Source organism: Phalacrocorax carbo, chromosome 7, assembly GCF_963921805.1.
Source record: "Phalacrocorax carbo chromosome 7, bPhaCar2.1, whole genome shotgun sequence".
Lineage (NCBI taxonomy): Eukaryota > Metazoa > Chordata > Aves > Suliformes > Phalacrocoracidae > Phalacrocorax > Phalacrocorax carbo.
In genome coordinates, this window is record NC_087519.1 from 30,390,315 (window position 1) to 30,412,886 (window position 22,572).

Genomic DNA, 22,572 nt, shown 5'->3' on the forward strand with positions numbered 1-22,572 from the left:
TTCATTTAAAAAACTCAGCACATCTTTCTCTTATCCAAGAATATGCTTTCTTCTGGATAGTTTAGCAATATTACTTAAGTCGTATAAGATTTTTGGGGCGTAGACAGAACAAATCACCTACAATGCACATTCTGTGCATTGCTTTGTTCTCTGCTCTCCAGGCTTCCCACCTCTCTAGGATTGCTTCTATATATGTAATATGCAACTAGTGCTTAAAATGGGTTTGCAAATGTCAAACACTTAAGAAGATACAAAGATAACACCTTATTTGATCACTGTTTAAATTCCACCTTACGTATTACCTACAAAAAAAAAAAGGATAATCCAATGAAAAAGATCAATTTGCATGTAAAATGAGTAATGGAATTCTGTATAACTTCCTGTAGACAATCTACACACACTATTGATGACATTTTAAACTCCTGATTTAAACGGCTTTTCAGTGTCAGTTTTTATTTGTATATTAATGTCACAACTGAAATGGAAATTCAAGAAGCAGAAAACAGCTACCCATGTTTGATGTTGTATGTGAAAGCCTTAGATATTTAGCAATTTCTTTGATGCTTTGATCTCTGAAGAAATCTTACTAAAATTATGATCAAAGGAATTTATATTATTCCAAGTACTTAAGAACAAACCATCTTAGGGCAATAATCAGTATTCTGTTTAATCTTTCACCCTGCAATCCATTACTGCTAAGCACCTCAATCTGATGGGAGTTATATTTACTTAAGGATGATATTCTCCTAAAACAGAATTAGAAGTAACAGAAAGCAACATTTCCGACTTACAGAAAGAACTAGGAACTGCATTTTATTCTTCTGACTAAAAAGTGTTCTTTGAAGCTGTTTTGTAAACGTACATAACTTAAGAGTATTGGTATGCAACTCATTATGAGACCATTCAGATTTTTATTTTCCTGCAGCAAAGAAACAGAATTTCCAAAACACAGCTACTTTAAATCTATTTCTAACTCTTTCCCATTGTCAGTGCTTATAAAAGACTACAACACAGATGGATATACCTAATATTTATAAAGTAAATCACCACTATTCTTTATAACATGCAAAGACAGATAAATAATGAATTGTCATTTTCATCAATCTGACCACATAATGTCTATTCCCCTCTAATATTAAGTATTGCATCAGACTGGTTGTTGTAATCCCTCTATGGCAAGTTAAATCAAACAGTGTGATCCAAAGAATCCCTAAACTGCAGCCTACAGAACAGTAGAGCCAGCAAGATTTAACAAAAACACTAACTACTGGTTAGATTATGGATTTACCACCAGTGGTTAATGAAAGGTAAAGGAGGGTTGTACTTTTGCAGGAGCAAGTAAGAGATTAAACCATGACTCCTGGTCACAGCCACAGTCTTAATAACCTCTCACATCCTCACTAAGCAATTCCTCCTCCCGTTTTACCTGTGCAGACTATTTTTCTTCCAGCACACCCCACCTGCAAAGGTGGACTTTAATCTTACAGTGGTTTTCTACTAACTATTTACATCCCCATGCTCCATCATTCTTTAATGGTGAAGGACTATGAGCAGACTAATGTGCAAACACATCTGACTCCGAACACACTGTTGCAAGCATTCTTCCAAGCTGACAAGAAAACATGCCTACTTTAAATGAAAATCAATCTCTGTTAAATCTGTTAGCTCCAGCTCATTTGGACTGGCACTACTTTAAGAGCTCAAAAAAGAGGTGTGCTGAAGCAGTAATATCAGAGAATCATGCATTCAGCTTTGAAAGACAGCAGATTCACCAGGACTGCAAGTGCATCTGAGGGAACCCAAATAGATGATAGAGGCAGACACAGGTTAATCAATCATGCCTCTGACAAACTCATTGGTAGGTTATCTTTTCTTTTGGGCGGAGGGGCTTGAGAACAAGGCCTGTCAAGGAAATGTTTTCAAAGGTGCAAGGTTAATTCATCCTGGAGCACCTCCTGTCCTGACTTCAGCATTCCATACATTTCACTTATCCCACCCTTATAGACCCATTTTGTCTTTTGATCAGTTATATCTACACCACTGCAACACAGGAATCTGCACAAACAAGGAGATATTCCTACAACACAAGAATATCACAGGACTCCTAAAGGCGCTCACCCAGCATGACTCTAGTCACAAGCTTCATGTGGGGCTCAGGAGTTCCTCCATGTTCCTGGGACTGTGGACTGTAGGACAGTTGATCAACAGCTATGAAACAACAGCTGGGAATTAGAGCAACTTCCAGGGAAATAATTCTACCTCATTAGAGTTCATAAATCAGCTGATACGACAGAATCTGCTGTTGTCTTTAGCACCAGGCCCACTCCATGACTATTTCAGGCCTATGATCCTGGGAAATGCAACATGAGAAGCAGTACAACCTAGTAATTTTAGCTTCAGCTCTGCTATCAAAACCAGTAACAAAATGCTTTTACCTCCAGAAATTACTTACTTGATTAAAGTGCTGAAGTTTATCAATTAAATTACTGATGAGTGGGTCCAACCCTCTGACTTTCAGTTCTGGATTATTAATTTGTGCCTTCAGTCCATTGGAAACAACTCTGCTGGTGTAACTGAAAAAAAAGAGAACAAAAAAAGAGAAAACATCAGTGATTGGGACCATATCCATTGGAATCAAAACATCATATTAAAGGGAACTTTAAAAAAGCAAATATTTTGTAAACGGGAATAGAAATTTGTAACAAATATTTATGTTTTTAAATATACCAAACTGGAATAAAAATCACGGTTTCTTGCCATATCATTCATCACTTCAAACTATTCAAGTCATGAACAAACAACAATTTCATAAACCACATAGAGGTTCCTTTCATTCATATTTTAATATTTGAACCTTTATAACTGACATTTGGAAGTTCTTCCATGCAGCAGTCAAAGCTGATAGCTTCCCAAAAAATCATTCTTTCATAATTACAGAAACCCAGGGAATTTAAGACAGAAACTAACCATCATGAGACTGAAGTAAAATCCAATGAAACGTCACTCTGATTTTGAAAAGATTCTTAATCAAACTGTGAGATTGGACTTCTCTTTCTAGACTAGCAGTTTATCACCGAACTGCCTAGAGACACTGTAAAGCAGCACCTGCTGTGGTACCAGCATTCCTCACCATGCCTCATCTCCATTACAAACTCCCTAGCCAAGGTCCACATACAGGAATTGTCTCTAACCAAGTCTTGCTTTATTTGAGGAATAGCAGCTGTTCTCACACTGCAATGACCTCTTATCAGCCATCTTCTCTTACCAACTGTTGACTAAACAGTTTTGCCAGTCTCTTCTGGAATACGCTACAGCGTATTCTCAATTCCTAATCATCTTGGGGCTCCACCCATGTACTCTCATGGGGAAAACTCCAGGATTGTGTATGTTTGGTCTCTATTTCTGAACATGTCTTTACCACAGTTGAAGAGATGAAGTCATCAGCACACGTGTGCTGAATCCACTGCTTCCTGGAAGCCAATGCTCCAGATTTGATCTGTTCATGAGTGGTTTAAGTTCAACCCACCCACAATACAGTGCATGTCCCAGAGAGACAGAGCGCAACCTTTTTGGGTGAGTCACACTTTTGAGAGTTGTATGTAACCATTGTCATTAGTTTGGCACTCATTTGTCACAAGGTGAATCACAGATATTTGCATGACCAGTTATGAACTGGACAAGAAACTGTTCCCAAACCAAAGACGCACACACATGCCTGTGAGGATCTCATTAAGACACCATACTGGCATCTTTGTAAGTTGGGTAGTAATCAGCTGTGCTCCTTTGGACCTAAATGTCAGGAGAAACATCCTCCTACATCTTTCCCCTTGATCATACCTACATACTCTGATATCCCAGATGCTCTCCTATCAGTAAGTTCTTCACTGTAAACCAATTTGTGCCGAAGCTGAGGACAGCACTTCAAAGTAGAAAAAAGTGCCCAAATTCTATTGTAGAAAGACAATAGAATGTGGTGGGGGGTGACCTAACTCTCCAAATATATCAGTCCTATCTTAATTTCATTTAGGATGAACAACAAATTTTATGCAAAGTGTTGACGAAGCATCCTGTATTATGCAGCTGTAAAATGTGTGGCTAAAAAACCAGAAAGAACTGAGAATGGTCTACCTTGTCGGTAAAACCAATAAATTTCAGTTCTCAGGAGAAAAAGAAAAACAAATGGTTTAAACAAAGAATTGAGAAAAATTGTATTTTACACGAATAGCCAGATAGTATTTAGAAGGCAAACATTAAGGAAAATCTTCTTCAGTGAGTTTGTATTTTTTGTTGACTGTGCCTTTTAAAGGTAATGTTCTAATTTTTCTTGATGTGTAACTCAAAAAGTATAAACTAATCTGGAAGTATAAACTTTCATGATGCAATGGTGTGTGCAAAATGATGGTCAGGTTCTGATCTTACAAGCAGACTCAGGCAGCTGGACCAACATCCCCAGGAAGAACCCAGCTAAAGTATTATTTTGAAGTCAAGACTGGTATATATCATATCAATCCATATCAATTCATTTGGACAATATTGGAACACTGCTGCACCTCACCTGTCGTTAGCTTTACCTTTATTCACAAATTGTTCTATTTGCTGAATGCTCATCATTGCTCACCACGTGAAAACACATGGTTATCCACTGTAGATGTACAGGGACACTTGACACAGCTTTTTGAGATCACCTAGCTCCACCAGTCTGTTCAGTGATTCTCTGTGTGCTTCGCTGTGTCTGATCAGAAACTCATCAACAGCAGCAAAAAGCAAGGGTTTTCCTTTTCATTGCTGTTGACTGCTCTCCATTCAACCCCTGGTTAGAGCTACTGGAATTTCTCTAGAGGCTTACGTCATTACAATCTAGGACAAAGAATGCAAAATTGCTTCCCCTCTGGATTGGTTGGGTTGGTTGGGTTTTTTTTTGGCAAATGGTATTGGTTTTTTTCCCTGTGAATCACCAGGCTCCATTAAATGCCTCGAAGTGGTATTACAAACCTACAGCTCTGCATGGAGTTTGCATAAACATGACCAATTCAGTGACAGCAGCAGCAGCAGCATTAATGCTAGAGTCCTCAAAGGGACTCAGTATGTGGAAAGTCAGTCTCAGTCAACTCACACATATTGCTGTTGCTAAATACATAACCTCTTTTACATACATTGCTATCAGGAAAATCGGACCATTTGGTATGAATGAGTTCACAGCCCACCAAGACAAAGGGGATACCCATACCCTTAAAGTTCCATACGCATTTAAGGACTCCCTCTTTAAAGCTCTAGAGATATGCATAAACTACATACAGATATTTCTGTTGCCCAGGCTTCTTGTAATTAGATTCATAATGTGAAATAACCTGAATTTCAGATGTCAGAGAAAGCATGCATGAGTTTTGTGAATCCTGCATCATTTCCTTATCTCCTTGGTCTAGCATGGCTTCAGTATGGCAGTCACTAACAACTACACCTAACTGCTAATGCGAGGCTCCAGCATGTAAGAGTTGGCCCAGCTATGGTCTGGAATGTGACCTGCCTGACTGCCAATGCCCAGAAAACCAACTACAGACTTCTGGAAGTAGAGAAATAGATGTACTTTTGGAAGTAGAGAAATAGATGTGATCTGCCAAATGAATGGTGTAAAAAGGTGATGTAAAGAGAGGCAAAAGACTTACTTGCAGAGCACGACAAAAACAACCGTTGGGTTTCCCCGTAACAACCCCTCGTCCTACGTGTTCTTACTGAGACATCATTTCTGTAACAAACCTAAGCCCAGAAAAGACTCAGATGAAATAAAAAATGGTGAGTTCAGAGAAGGTGGGCTACACCTCTTGAGGAGACAGAGAACTGAAGGAGAAAGCCTGCAAGAAGGGACAAACTCATCACAGCCAAGAAGCAAAGACTGTACCAGAAAAAGACATTATGTCCATCTGACTCAAGGTACTACCCTGTAAACTGTGAATCCTTCTACTAGCTCTGTATCCTACTAAAATACCTTGAAATAAACACCGTACATTTCCTGAAAGATAATCTGATTACTTCACTTCTTTGCACTATCTACAACATTTTTTTTTGTTGACATCAGATCCTGAATTACTGGAAATGTACATTAAGTAAGATCAGAAATTGGCTTGCTTTATTTAATAACATGCAATTTAGCTGAAATATTGTAGTACAGAATTGTTAACTCTGGTTACAGGTCTAGTACTTTATTCATACTAAACCCAGAAATGTCAGCAGAAATGGCCAGGAAAGTTGTATTAAAATATTGTCACTGGAGCAATCCTGAAAGTAACTGTTACAGTGGAGCCCAAGGAACAGCGCGTGCAGGCAGAATTTTCATCCAGACCTCAAGCCTCATGCCAAGGTTATTCCACTGATTGTTTGGGCAAAGCTATGATACTTTAAAAAAAAACAAACAAAAACAAATTATAAAAAAAAAAAAACCAAAACCCAGCTTTACACCATTTCAGAAGAACAGTGTCAATATTTTAGATCTTAGTTTACACAGCTCATTGCAGGTTTAAAAAAAAATTAAAAAATGAAATGTTGTTTACACATGGGATTGCATTTCAACTGAAGGTACACGTTTTCATTTTCTATATAGATTAACAGAGATATTTGAGTCTAAACGTTTATTTTAAAATAAAGCCAGACGTTATTCTGATGTGTTCTTTTTAACTCCTAATATGAAAAGGAATCAAGGTATAGGATATCCTCAAAGACAAATACGCCATTTCAGATGTTCAATACTTTAAAAACAACATATAAAATAGAAATAACTTCAAATTCCAAGCAAACAACTGCAGCGGCTGCACTAGGGATAGATCTAACTAGCAGTGATATTTAGCCACAAAAGCCCCAAAAAAAGGGTGATGTTTTCACACCACTTCCTTCCCTCCTCCCTGCAGGAGACCATACCAGTCAGGATACAAATGTCTGATAAAGCTCTTGTAGGCAGCTTTTCCAAGCATTATTGATCAAGCTCCAGCTGGGAGACTATTTCCATTACTCCATATTCCTCAGGGTGCTATTACCCTGAGTTGTGCCACTAGCAGCCACTAAGCACCCCAGTGCTTTGATCCAGTGGATAATGGCCTGTCCTTTTCCTGAATGAAGTCAGCTCCAGTGCATGTACTCACCAGAGGGATTACAGAGGAAGACACCACACCACGCTTCATATGCTTTGTAACATTCACTGAGCATTTCAGAATTACCTATATTGGAAATTCAGGCTGCCTGGAATCTGAACTTCATCTGATTGCAATTTTCTAAACTTTAGTTCTCTTTTCTCCACTTGAGTATTTGGCCCAACATACCTCCGAAGAGGCATCAAAATCCTTACTTAATTGTGGGAGAAAGAAGGCACCTAGCATCACAAGGCAAATGTGAAAATTTGAGCTTCACATCCAGTTCAGAGGAATCCATGAAATGCCATAGCATCTCTGTGGGACAGAAATTGCTTCTGATGAAATAATTTGTCATACAACCTTGAGAGTTGCCATAAACATAAAATAAGAATAAAATGCACTGGCTACAAAATTGAAGATATGTTTGCTGAGATGTTTCTGATCTGTTATCCACATTTTAAAAAAATATAGTTACACACGACACATCACCAAGGCAACAATTTTTAACCAGAAATATTTTTTGTAATCTGCCATGTGTTTTTAGATCTTTTTTTTTTTTTTTTTGGTACTGGTTGAATAATTCCACTATGATCAACATGCGCTAAAACAGCAACACCTTTCTGAGACATACTGGAAAACTCAAAATCTTTATGACTGAGACTCTACTGGTTCTAGAAGTCTCATTTAACCATTCATTTCTTTGGCATTACAAAAATGTGACTGTCCTATTTTCTGTACAAATGTATAAACTATTCTGTAAGAAAAGCAACCCAACAGAAAAACATATTAAAAAACTGGAGATTGGACCACCTAAAAAAAAAAAAATATTTTCTCAGCCTTCTAAAAATCAATAGCTGTCCAGCAGCCTGCTAAAGCCAGAGACTAAAGAAACTAAAAAGACGCTAATTTTATAACCAACAAATTCATAAAACCACTGAGACAAAGCTAGACTTTACAATGATAATTTCACAATCAGCTCTGCTTTTTTCATCTTTTTGCATAACTTCGTAAAGAGGTAACAATCCTAGAGATTTACATTGCCTGTAAAACCACCCAGAAGTAGATAGCACTATGCAAATAATAACTACAATGAATTAAAATGACGTCTTTTTAGGCCCATATGTTTGAAAGTCAGTCATTGACCGCAGGCTCTCATTTGCTAAAAAAATCCTGAAGTAGCCTGTTTATTTCAGCAATATACTCAACACACTGTTGGAGCAGACACCACCCACCACCACTAAATGACTCAGAGGTTAAAGGGTTAGAGGGGGAGAAGGAAAGGAAGAGCTCTGAATGTGTCGTTTAGTAAGAAGCAATGAGAAATACGGGTAAGCTATTTAACTGGCCCTGAGATCCACTGAGCAATTAATTCAGTTACATTAGGCATGGTTCACCAGATGGTGTGTTTTGTCTTATATTTATTCATAATTTGACCCTTGGGCTGGAATGGTTTGCCTGAAATTCAATTATGTGAATCCACTGCTGATCTATACCAGTCTGTTGTGTCTCCAAATTGATAATTTTGGGACATTTTACTTGTAGTTTTTAGAGGCAGCCCGTTGTGCATGTGACACTCTGACCTACAGGACTCTGCAAGGAATGATTTTCTCCCAATTCAGAGAACACAGAAGTGCGCACCAACTAGTAAAAGCAGTAACAAAAAACCTGTATAGTTGCAGAATTTGAAGTAATTCATCAAGATTACCAGCTTTGATCTGATTAACCCTTCTGCCCACTTCTTTGCAAAATGGAAAGAACAAACAGAATATACGGCAATTGCATATCGCTTGCCTAGTTATCATAGTGGCTTGTCACTCAATACGTAACTTCAAGGAAGCAAAGCAAATGCCATTTTCCTGAAGTGTTGTTGATGCTTAAACATAATTTTCCAGGAGGAAGAGCCAGCCAGCACAGGATTGTCTTTTGACTCAGCTGTCCCTAAGCTGCTCCACACGATGAGCTGGGGAGTCCTGCCCCCACCCTCTCTTCAGATCCTTGTCATTAAAACTGACCAACAGGCAGATTGTGCTTCATCTCTGAGCAACTCCTCCTACAATAGCACTACTCAGAGAAATGTGTCGTATCATACTTTTTATCATTTCTGTAAGAACTTAACAAACCTGGATTACAGTCATTGAACATCTTGGCTGAGAGGTCACAAAGAAAGGAATGATCAATCCACGACCAGTACTGTTCTCTAGGAACTAAATGTTCTTTCACTAAGCTGAAACAATAAACAGTTTATTTTTTTTAAAAAAAGAATAGAAGTAAGAAATACATCTTGATAAATTTACTGTCAATCAGCAGCCCTGAGGGAAAAAACTGCCAAAGTTTGCAGATTTTAGTTTTGTCTTATAATTCAGTTTCTCTTCACCTATCCAACTTGAATAGAATTAAACCTTGGAAGACTTCCTGACTGTAATATTTATTCAGTTGGCCTGATAGGTTAGGTCATTCTGCAATTAGCTCTGTTAACTTAAACGGATATATGCCTTCCGTATAGGAAAGGTTTCAGTCAGGCCTCTACTCATAGCAGAACTGCAGTAAGAGCAGCTGAATTCCACCTAGCAGCTGACAAAGGTGTCCTGTAACAAGTAACATCCTGCAAACGACACTGTGTGAGGGCACATCTTGGGAAATCTTGAAAGCTCCAGATGTTTTCAAGCCCTTGCATGCAGGGCTGCAGCCTTTTGTGTGATTGTTGAAAATCACAGCTTGTAACTTCTTGGGTAACCTGAAAACCAGGGGGGCATCTTGTTTCTTTTTAAGGGAAAAACATGTAATTTATGACCATGTACAGCAGGAGCAATTCTGCTGAAGTCGGTGAAGTCATACTAGGGTAAAATTTGGATATATCACATGAAAATCAGACCCATCATGCACAAATAAAAAGATTTTCATGTGTTCTAAAAGATCAGCTAGGTACAACTGGAACATTCTCCAACAGAAATATTTATCTGTTTGAAAATACCCATGTAAAAAGCTCACTTTGAAACTATTAAATAACTGCCAACAGACTGCAAGAAAGCTCAAGTCTAGCACATAATGAGTTTAGCTGCCCCGAAGATTTTGTGAAGCAGAACTGACACAATGTGAATACTGCCCCTGCTGGAACTATTTTAATGGGCTTCAGTGCAAGTTCCACAAATAATCTTGTTTATTAGTACTTATGGGAAATGATGAGACAAATATAGTGTATTAATGGGCTAATGGGATAATAAAAAGAAATCACAAAGCAAAATAGCATTTATAATGGTCTTTCAACTTGTATAGGACTAAAAAAGACCTCCTGCAGTCTAGATTATAAAGACAGTTTTAAGTCTTGTGCTGGTTTTGGCGGAGAAGGGGTTAATTCTCCTCACCGTGGGGAGTCGGCTACCTTTCCAGCTTCCTGCGCTCTGCCACGTGGCGCGGGAGGGCTGGGAGGGGCAGGGCCATGGTGGGGACGGCTGACCCCGACTGGCCAATGGCAGGTTCATTCCTTACCATGTGACACCATGACCAGTATGTGAAGGGGGGGCAGGTGGCGGCTCGGGGGCAGCGCGTGCCTGCGGCGCGTGCGGTTTGTTTCGGCGGTTCGTTCCCCTCCCCCCTCCCCCAGGGCTTTGCGCCTCTTGTTGTTCTCCTTTACATTGCATTTCTGTTGTTGTTTCTTTTAATTATTAAACTGTTCTTATCCCAACCCACGAGCGTTACCCTTCTGATTCTCTCCCCCTTCTATCGGTGGGGGAGTGAGCGAGCGGCTGTGTGGGGCTGAGCTAAACCACAACAGTCTGCAGGTACAAAAACAAGTTACTGGAAGGCTTCAAGTGACTGGGTGTTGCCAGCCCATGAACACACTGAAAATCACAGCAAAAAGCAACTCAGCAAAGAGGTGTACATGTAAAAGATCTTGCAAACAAAAAAGATGCGTTCATCAGTTTTTCCAGAATCATGCTGAAAATGTACTGACTTGAGCTTCAAAGAATACTTGTAAAATGCTTGAAAAGTGTTGTAAAAAAGTTATTACGGACTGTAGGTGAAATAGCCTACATTCTTTTCCTAGGTATATGAAAAGTTAATACTACCTTCAAGGCACACTGAAAGCACTGAAGAAATTTGTAGAAGTTAATTGGACAGTGTTTATTATGTTGAGGGAAGGAGAAGCACTTGCCTAGAATAACATCAGATAGGAAAGCTGTTCAGTTTAGAGTGGAATAAACTCTACAGAACATGCAAATGATACCTCTATACCCATCAAAGTGAATATAATGAGCAATGAAAATGATACAAACCCAAAAGCTGATAACATAACTAGGAACTGGCAGCATAAAGACCGTTCCCCATTAAATGAATTTAAGAAACAGAACAGAAAATAGAACAATAAACAAACAGTATATACTTATCAAAGTAACATCTGTGGCCATTCCTAGGGGAAAAAGTAAAGCTTATCTGAAACACCTTTTTCTCAGTAACAACTAGACCAGGGGAGAACATTCTTCAAGTACAAACAGAACAGAGCTGAGCTAAATCCTGATGGAGTATCTGATTCTGTACTTCTTGGAGACTGGCAGGTTGCACCCTGTTCTGAGGGCTGTGGAAAACAAATGAAATAAATGACCGCCTAACTTTTTAACTTGCCAGATGGAAGACACTAGTGGAAAACATAACTGACTCAGCAGAAAAGAAAATACAGTCTCAAGAGAGGAGAGGACTTGAACTCTCAGAAGAAAAAATACAAGCAGACTAGCAATAAAATTCCCAGCAGTGGAGAGAGAATTAATATCAAGCAAGGGCTTACAATATTTGGTTGATAGGACTTTTGGCAGGGCAAGGCAGCAAGGATTCAACTCCCTTTCTGGAAACCCTGGTTGCTAATACTTAAAAATTAGGCTTGACAGATGACCACGGGTATACAATAGGACATTCTATGATCCCAGCATAGAAAATTTTATGAAGCAAAATTGAGTATGTCTTAATTTGCACAGTATCAGGCATATGTCACAGGGAGAAGACCTTGCCTGTGGCTCATTAAAAGCAAAGCAAAACAAAACATAACAAAAATACATTAAAGCCAAGAGGTCAAAATTGCAGCTTTCCTCAGAAGTCAGTTTCTCCAAATACACTTAGATACACATGGGAGATTAATGAACAGCTGACAGTAATGAATACATGAACTGCAGCTCTGTATGAACTCAACTCAGGGACTGAACTCTGCCCCCAAACAGTCTTGGCTTAAGCCCTTTGGCTTCAGCACACCCTGCATTCCCATTGCAGCCTACAGCTCCTACCGAGACAGTCCTGGGTATGTACCATAAGCATTTATTAATTCCACAATCAAAACTACTTTTGAGCCTAATAGTGCAGCATGACAGTTGAATAGCACTGCTTCTGCAGCATTTTCAAGTTTCTTGTCTCCATTTTTAACGCTTTCTACAACTCTGATCCCCATGCTTATCTCCATGGCACTTCATCTACCCTTCTGATTATGCCAACGTGAACCCAACTTTGCTCACTCCATTCTAAACCCTATTCTTCTCTCCCATGCCAATTTGAAGTACCTTCTCAGGTTACTCTTTAAGGTGACTCACTACCTACCTTCACCCCTCCCTCAATGCCTACATGTACTGCAATGTTGACAAAGCCATCAACTAGTGCCAAAGCTGGTGCTCTGTAAGGGAAAGATGCACTTATCTGGTATTTACTGGACACATCAGATATAGCATTCCTTCCCATCTCATCCAAAGGAGGCATTTAGGTTGTGCAGGATGACTGTCTTCCAGGCTGAAGTATAGGGCAGCTGAGATTTCCACTTTCAGAACACCTGTCACTTTCCCTGGCTATTTTGGCTCTTGGGGATGTCTCTGACCGTTATGTATTCCAAACATGCACTAATGCACACACATTTGATTATGTTCCCTTATACAGTTTTTCCAATATATTTGTGCAGAGTTATTCAAGGCAATTCTTATCTGCTCCAGTGCCTCCACTTCTGCTCAGGCCTTAATATCTTATAGCAGGTTTTTGGTCCTTTAGCCACAGATGGAAGAGTTATTGAGTCATTCTGGGCTGCAGGAGTGTCAGGTACACAGTTCCAATTTATTCCTATTTCTAGGTTAATAACTTTATCACTAAGATGGTGATGCTAGATTTTATTTAAGGAAAAAGTAAATAGGAGGCCTTAATGCTCTATAGAAAGAGATCAGACACTAAGACTTCCAAATCTCCTGACTCAGGGTTCTTAAACTCCTTCCCTTTTGCTTAATCTTTTCCACCAGCAAGACAGCTAAACTCATCATTCCAAAGCACCAAAGTTTTATTCTTATAGAGGAAGCAGTATTTTATTGCAGAAGCTATGAGCTACCTCCTGTTCAGCCCACCAGCAAATTTCTATATTTCATCCATCTCCTTCCTTTGCAACTGCCTAATTGGCATAGATCAGGAAAATCAAGTTATTGTTCCCCTAACAGTGAAACACCAATAAGCCAAAAGGTACTCAGCATATTCTGCTGCCACTGGTTGCTAGTTATGGGCACTGGATCAGGCTTAGCTTAATTACCATTATGCTGTAGGCACCTTTATTGCAATTCCTCACAGATACACCAAAGCCTCTGCCATACTACTACCACAGGGATAGGTTCTGAATACAGACTTTTTCAGCACCAGCTTCATGGTTGGGAAACAGTTTAGGCAGCTAGCAGTTTTAATTTGTTGCTAGCTTATATCTAATAATGTTTGATGCAGTATTTCAGTATCTAGCAAAAAACATCACTGTTATCACTCTTGAAAGCACTGCAGAAAATGCTAGTATTAGTAGAGAGCAAGTATGGTCTAGCTATGGAGATTAAAATGTCTTATCACTTGTCCCAGAGAAGTGTTTACCCAGGTCAAGGCTGAAGAGCTCGAGAGTAATGAGGGAAATTGGGCGGCCTCAATTCATGTTTTTGTCGTTAAATACAAAGCATTGTTTTCCTTGCTTGAGTGTCTCGTACTTCTCATAAAAATAACTGCACTAGAAGAGAGGTCAAATGTAGAAAGATTTTCCTGTCGTCACAAATTTGAAAAAGAGAATATTTATATAAAAATCAATTTACTTGACCTATACTGTTCAATTCTTCTGCTAATACTGTTGAAGATTTATGTCTGGTTAAAACTGTTCCCTTCCACAATTTAGCTTGATTTTACAGTAAGGTCACAATCCTGAGTTCATGATTTTATACTTTGTTTCCACAGACACAAGCAGCAACACAAATTCAACAGAAGTTCACTGCAGGATTATTTACTCTGAAGACCAAATTGTTAGGGGAAAAAACATTTAAGCACAAATACATATGCCACAAAATATTGTGCAGAAGAAAACCTAAGAAGAAAAATAAGGACAGGGAAACCTTTTTGCCCTGCTGTAAATGCTCTCCTCCTGAAAATCCAAGTGTCACAGAGGCTTCTGTCCTGAAGAAACCCAGTTCAATTATATGAAGCATGATCGTACTTTTGATAGTCACTTCTAAGCTGGATGATAGTAAGTGGGAAAAGTAACCACTTCTGGCATACTTGCAAGTTAGTGGCATGTTTCCTCCAGAATTTTTATTTCTGTTGCACAGATTCCCTTCCCTTACACCCCCACAAAAGCTCTAACACCTTTGTGTTAAATACAGTAAAAATATTCACTATAAAAACCCGAAGTACATGAACACAAAGTGGATCATGAGACTGACTAAAAACAGGTAAACTCAAACGACCTTCCCATCACACATATACATATAGCACGCTCATGAACATGCATTTCTCACTTTTTAGCTAGAAGGTGTAGGCACCTGAAATCAGAAAAATAAACCGACTGAGTAACATAACATTGAAAGAAATAAGCCTAACATGGCATTATGCTAGATGCAACAGAGAAAGGAACTGAAACGTACACAAGTAACTGATGTGGCAGTGACTGCAGGGACTCTCACACAGCCCTCATCTACATAAAGCCCAAGTTGACCTGACTCTTTTTTTCATGTAATAACATGCTACTGTTCTCAGTTTATGCTTAGGGGATGGAGTTATGGTGCCTTAAGCAGAGATACTAAAAGGACCCTGTCCCATCCAATTCCCATTGATCATCTGGGCCTGAACAGTTTAGGCTCATACTTGGAAAATGCTAATGACCAAGGAATCAAATGCTGATCTACCTCTATCACCCACCCACTGCATCCTTCTTGATCCTCTCTAGTTTATAACAACAGGAATAAATAGGTGTCTCTTCCACCCTCCTGAATAAGGGCACACTGATCCAATCGGTCTGTCATCAATTACATTGCTGGAATACTTGCCTCCAGGTACAAAGGCTCACTTGGACTTTCTTCTTGGCCCTCTTGGCACCTTGGAAGGAGCAAGGTGCACCCTCCATTATTGCACTCCCAGCACAAGGCCGAGGAGACACTTGAACATGGTCAGGACATACCCACGAGTGAGGCTGGCACAGCTAAGGCAAGATGACACTTGCCCACTGGAGTGCGCAGCAAACTGCCTTTTAAAGAATACTCCCCAGAGAACATGCATGAGCACTTCACTGCCAGCCTAAGCACTTCTCGTAGTAGGGCAAAGAGGTCATGACCTATCAAGCAGCATGTTATGTTTTCTATGGATGTAAGGTAGAATACAAAGTACTTCAGAGCTTGAGTGTGACCACACTCAGTTAAAAAAAGGAGCTGACAGTTTCAAGTGGTTGCCGTGGGCCAAGCAGAGAGCTCTTTCCTCAGGCTCAAAAGCTGCCCTGACCTGTGTATTTTTTCAGGTCTTTCTGGAGATGCAGAGAGCTTCTGCACAACCAACATGCTGGAGCTGACACCCCTCAGCACAGGAAGTATGTATCTGCCTGTGCTGAGCCATAAGGAAAGGCCTACAAGTACCAGGAAAAAAACATCAAGAAGACTGACTCTATTTTCCTGTTACAATCAGCAAAAAAAAAAAACCCAACAGGAAGTCTTTTTTTTTTCCTTTTAAAATGTACGATACTAGAGAACACAGAGAACCAAAGTAATTTTGAGCACAAGACAAAAGGAATGAGAGAATAGCAGGCAGTTTTTTGTGCCACAGCTATCAGCTACAAAGAACCACTTGTTATCTATGTGCTAAAAATATTATGATGATTAATGGCAAGGACGAAGGAAAAACCAAATAATAGATGGAAGAATATATGATGTAACGATGCATAAAAAAAAAAAGCATGTGACATTTCAACATTTACAATAGGACCTGAATAGGCTTCAGTTGTCTATAGCCTCATTCATCTTTGAGGTATCCTGAAGAACTTTACAAAGGGGCGGGTTGAGCTGGTACTACTGTGACTCTGATGGCAAACGGGCCAGGCATTTGTCACGAAAAACAGTCCATAAGCAAATATTAAAGTTGGTTTTCAGTATGTAAAAAAACTTTGCAAGTCTATACAGCTAACACTGTTGGATACTTAATTTCTCTTTTGAATAAGATGGCAAGGGCAGCACAAGGACACTGGTAATGGACAACTGTTCATTCTGAGGTCATGGGCTCAAATTCTTCAACATCTGAGTGTTTTCAGTGCTCGCTGGTTATTCAGTAGCCCGCGGAAACACATCCTTGTGGACAGTTGCAAGCAATGTCAGAGAGCGCGTTCTTGCTTGGGAAGTCTCTGGCAGGCTGACTGTCGGTGGGGTTGGCACCTTTCAGCAGAGAAAAAGAGAATTTCTCTCCCTTTCAGGGCACACAGTTTCTTTATTATGGTGTAGGCTTAAAGGGACAGGGCTGAGCACAAGGAGGTGATGGAGCATCAGTGCTCCTTTGAGCACTACCTCCCAGCTCTTGGGCAAGGTGGCACTAGCCCAGCCCCTAGCTCCTAAAGAGGGAGATGGAGCAGCAGCACGTGACAGCAGGGACAGTCATCTCTGACACTTCCTCTTCTGATCAGCTGGCAGACAGACTTATATTATGACTCTTCACAATTAATACCATGAAGGTAAAGGAACTCACAGGAACCCAGGGGCTTTTGCAGTCTGTCCATACCTCCTGCCATGTGTGCTACTCTGGATCCAGAACAAAGAAGGGACAGAGTCCCACACCACTCCCTGAGCAAGCACAGACCCGGTCCTTTCTTTCCTATAACAAGTCAAAACCACTCTTACGACTCCTGGTCACATTTGCAGCCACCCAAGACAGGCAGAGGGATATGTATCTTTCCTTGAGCTCTTTCTCAGGACTGTTGCAGCTTTCTAGGTCAAGCACAGCATCAGGAACCAAAAGGCAGCCAGCAAGTGCAGGGCATAGGATCCACATGTCTCAGCAGCGAGCAGGCGGCTGGCATTCCTCACTTCTGTTTCAGGGCCCAGAGCCACACAACTACGTGCATCGCCCCACAGCAGCTGGCCTGAGAGGCTGCTGCTTCTTGCTGAGCACAGCCCACAGGCTGCAGCCAGGTGTGTTTGTGTAGTGCGGCTGCGCATCAGCAGATAGCAGGTCCGGATCAGTCACCCCTACAATGCAAAGCCTCCAGCGTAAAGGTGGAGGCACCATGTCCTCTCACTCACTCCCCTCTCCCACCCTCTACTACGCTCTTAGTTAATGAGAAGGCTAATGTAAAAGGGTCAGACTTAAACCCCTCCAAGCTTTTCACAGATCTCAAGAAGCTCTGGATCACACACAGACAATTTAAGGAAGCTGGAAAACTTACAGTAAGAACCACTACAATATTCTGATCTGAGGAATATATGGCTAGAAAAAATCTTGTCTGAGAACATGATCCTGCACAAGGGCTTGATGTGACAGTGAACACAAAAACTCTGTTTAGACAGCAGCTGAAGAGTCTTACAAGTTTGTCATCATTAATTGAAAGGTTTTCCCCAGTTAAAGACTGTCTAAAAATCTGAACAAGCAATAATGTCTGAACCTGTTCTGCAGTGATTTGCAGAGGAGAGAGAAATTACTTTACGCACAAATACGCCAGCTTTGAAAGTTGTGCTGGAAGAAAGCAAGAGGAGCAAGAGAAGGATGAAGCATTGACTGTCATTTCCTACCAGTGCACAGAAAATCTTTTACCAAAGAAACCAGGTAGAAAAGCTGTGAACCAAGTTCTATTGTTTTACTCACTTGAAATTAAGTGTTTCCTATCAGCAATGGCAAAATATTTTCTGCAGACATTTATTAAACATGTCAAGCCTCTACTTTGAGATTGTACTTAAAGAATAATTAATGAAAAAATGTTTTTAAATGAGATTAAAGTTAATAAAAAAGGTGTGCGGGGGGTGAGGGAGTAGTTTATTGCTTGCATTTTAATGAATCACCTATTTTTAACAGAGCAAACATTAACAAAAAAAATTAGAGATCAATTTGGCCAAAATTACATTATTTCCTCAGATTTTTTGTTTTAGCATCTAAATTTAAAAAGTCCATTAATTCCTGAGGTGTACAAGATACTCCAATGTGACTGTATAGTTTTACATACACATACAAGCTCTTGTTTGGGTCTTGCCTTAGCATGAGCGCAAATATTATAAAAAATTAATAGCCTCCATGAAGACAGTTATGCTCAGCAATAACGATCTCTAATCTATTTCTCAAAAGCATCCCTGAAACTCTAATGACATCTCTCCCTCTGGCAAATGGTGCAAACACAGCAAATTGCTTGGGGAAAAAACATTTAATCAATGTTTTATTAGTTTTCAACTTGAATAGAGCAATATATGATCCATGTGAAAAGGTAAGACATAAAACTATTAGAAATTATTGGATGATTAGCTCGGCCCAGGCCAAATTGTTGGACAATCAAAGCCTGTGGCTCAATGCTACTGCTCTGGAAGGGATGAGTCTGGAACTTGTAGAAACAGAATTAAAAGTCACTTGGAAGAGACACAAGATGGTGGTTACACCATCATGATGCAGGCATCTGTCCTACTTACCAAGAACACATCAAAAGAAGCTCCAAACTCTGAGCTACAGAGTAGACTGCATTTCTTTGCCCATGTACAACCATGTCCTCATCCACCTCATGGCCAGAGACTGGTTTCCCAGCTGACCCTCCTTCCTTTGCAAAGTTGCCTGCTTTTGCAGAGAGGTGGGTTTCCACACCAGTGAGCTGGACTGCGACTGGAAACCTTAGACCTTAGTCATGAAAACAATTGTGCTTGGATATGCACAATTCAGTGGGGACTACTCATGGATTTAAATCTGGACACACAATCTGTTTGCACGAGTAGGGCCTTTGTTAGTAAGCCTTTGTTATGTATCTCTTTTTGTTGGAGAGATACATAAAATCTATTAGGACAGTCATCACGTAAAAGCTATTGGTGGAGATACTGTACTCAGAAGCTGTAATATGATAATGCAGGCTCATGGCTTATAGTGCAAATTAATGAGGAGCCAAGCAGAGAGGTCTGTATCGTGTTTCTGAGAGGTACTGTTCCCACCTTTAACATAAAATGGCCTGGGAGGATGGCCACACGTAGACAGGCTGCTCTCAGCTGCCTCCTATCAGCAGCAGTCCAGAGGCTCTGCTGAATGCTCCGCTGAATACTCCAACTAAAAGCCCTAGCAGGTACCACAACACGTCCCTCCAATGACCAGTTCAGCCCTGGGCACAGGAAGTGAGTGAAGAGGCAGTTGCAGGACAGCCTTGCTGAGGAGGCAGTGTGAATTTTTACACATGCTGGTTTATTGCTTTACTTAGCACATGGAGGTCTTAGGAGGGCATGAGAATCACGTCTTTTTCTCCTCTTCCCTTTCTACAAATTATATGAATCAATCAAAGGAGAAAAAAGACTGGAAACAACTAGTTTAAGAAAAATACTAAAAACCACCTGCTTACTTCAGCTCTCCCACATAAAGCTGCATAACTCATATACCATTACAATTTGATTGTAAACTTGGGCAGAGCAGAGTGACCAGAGCCTGTGACAAGCCTGACACAGCTGATACCAGCCACAGTGAGAGAACCCCTCCAGCCCAGTGCAGTGTCAGCTCCACTTTGCTCTGTTTCAGGGGCCCCTGGGGTTTGTGGGGCTGTTGGGCAACTGCTTGTCACTAATGAAAAAAAGCTTTGCAAGACAAGGAAGTGGAAGAAGCAGCTCTTAGCAGTAGTTTTCCCTGCAGGAAAACAGCAGCGCCTGCGACACACATGGATAGCACAGCAGGGACAGCATCTCAAACACTGAGTGCTTGGAGGCTGTAAGACACAGCAACAGGCTGAACATCAATGACAGGGTCTGAAACCTGCCTGAAAGCTGTGCCTGGAGACCACACCAACCTCTAGGTTTTTGTACCTGCTCCATACAGGACTTTTTTTTTTTAAAATGCAGAGCAAATATCTTTTATTCATAAAGCCTGTCACCACTTGCCTCGCTGAAAACCTGCTCTCTGCTTTCTTCAAACTATAACAGTGACCATAGACTGTCAGCACAATAGGTGTGGGCTCTGAAGGCTTATATGTAAATAAAGCTCCAGGATGTCCCAGGGCACTGAAGCCCTGCCCCAGCACGGACCATTGCAGTGGCCTGGCCATGCTGCATGGTGCAGGCACAGGCTTTGCCTCCAGAGCTCCAGCAAGGAAGTGCAGAGACCACGCAGCCCTGCAAAAAAAACTCTGTGGTAGCATGAATCGCCCCCCAGCAGGAACCTGGGCTCACAATGAAGGACCTCAGGAATAGAAGTGCTCTATCTTCAATAAGAGCCAATGATTAATCACACAGCTGTATGCTTGTGGGAGTGGAAATGAAAAGCCTTTTACTGGCATCCTCATTATTTAATGATAATTAGAGCCCAGCATGCCATAAACTGCCCCCAGTTTTTATTTTTACAAATAGGAGGTAAATTCATTGCTCCTCCTACAGATGTCTTAAAATCTGTTCAGTTAGCCCTCAAATATAAAGGAAACTGGAAATGCAATGGCATAGTTAAAAACAAATAATGTAGAATGAAACAAACCTTTACCCACCCTATGCTTTGGGAGAGGGGGAGAGGTGGGGAAGGGAGAGCTTTTGCTTAAATTATTCTTGCAGCTTTACATGGTTCGTCTCCAGCAGCTCTGATCTGTCTCATTTGTAATTTCTCCCAACTGTAGGAGGCATGTTGGAATTGCCAGAGAAGATCAGCTCACCAGCACATTTAGCCCTAAATTCCTGCCTCCGGCGACTGCCTAACTTCTAATGCTTCAACGGAGACAAAAAAAACCCGTTTTCACCGTATACCTAACAAAAGGTATTTTTCTGAACCATGGATGCCAGCTTGTAGCCTCAAGCGTGAAATTTGATTACTTAAGTTTACTTCTTGTCTCCACCTTTCCTCCCAGAGATATATTGTCACCTATACTCTGTTTATGCTGGTGTATATTTCACTGGCCTTCCCAAAAACAAGACAGTGAAGGAATTTCTTATCCAACAAAAGAGATCTCATGAGGCAGATCCCAGGGTTCAAACGGCTGGTATGTCTTCTCGGAGTTACACACAGCCACCAAAGAGAGAACCAGAGCCTGTAACTGAAGTTAAACCTATGGCTGTAATTATCTACCAAACTCCTGACCTTGACGACTTTTTTATATAAAAGGAGTATATTACCGCATTTCTTTACAAAGCAAGCAAGCTAGAATTTCTGATTATTTCTGATCCCAAATAAATTTGTAAGCTTGGAAAAATCCAAATAAAAGCCACCGCTAGCTTTTATGACAGAACACCAATACCACTTCCAAAGTGCACAAGGTACCCTGAGAGGGACAGGGATGGAAGCTGGTTCTGTTCTCCTGGATGCTTGTGACATTCTTGCAGTCACCACACAGATATTGCTGCAAACATGCTGCTGTTACTTCAATATACTGCAATGAGTGAAGCAGACTAGTACTGAAAATGATTAGATATCTATTAAATCCTGACTTCTGGTAGGAAAGAAGCTCAAGAATTTTTAGTTCTAATTTGAAAGCTGATGAAGTAATTTTCTGTCATTTCACTGTGCTCATTTGACATGCCAATCACAAAAAGTAAGCCACAGGAACTGCACTTCCATTTTAATATAATTTCAAATAATAACAGCACATCTATTGCTGAAGAGTGATTAGTACCACTACTTCCATTAAAAGCTAAGTGGCACAATATTACTGCTGACGCTCAGCTCTACTAAAGCTTGCGGAGTGATCGCCTCCTACAGACTCTCTAAAGTTATAAAACTGCATTCAATGTGGAGAGTGACTCTCTGCACGTCATCTTTATAGCTGAATAGGTTTACAAAGAAAACCCTTGTGAATTACTATTAACTCACCAGAGAGAAAAAAGCCAGTTTGCATCGATTCTACTGAAAAAAATCAAGTAGCTTTGGTTCCATTAAACCAATGATTAAACTATTACATTCTAGGAAATCATAATTTTATAGTTAAGTCTAATACACTGAACAATTTAAAACACAGAATGGCTAGGGGACATTCGGTAAAATGTCATGAATATTCAGCAGCAATTTGAGCCTTGAGCTCCCCCTTGTG

The 22,572-nt window shown here is 40.4% G+C and overlaps 1 protein-coding gene across 3 annotated transcripts in view; it reads right to left on the reverse strand.

Moving 5' to 3' along the window:
- LOC104046963 (glypican-5) overlaps nt 1-22,572 on the reverse strand; it is a 396,666-nt gene that overhangs the window by 155,556 nt on the left and 218,538 nt on the right. For all 3 annotated transcript variants that reach the window (XM_064457302.1, XM_064457301.1, XM_064457303.1), the window contains one exon: nt 2,453-2,573. In XM_064457302.1, coding sequence (XP_064313372.1) covers nt 2,453-2,573 — 121 coding nt within the window. The remainder of the gene's footprint in view (nt 1-2,452; nt 2,574-22,572) is intronic.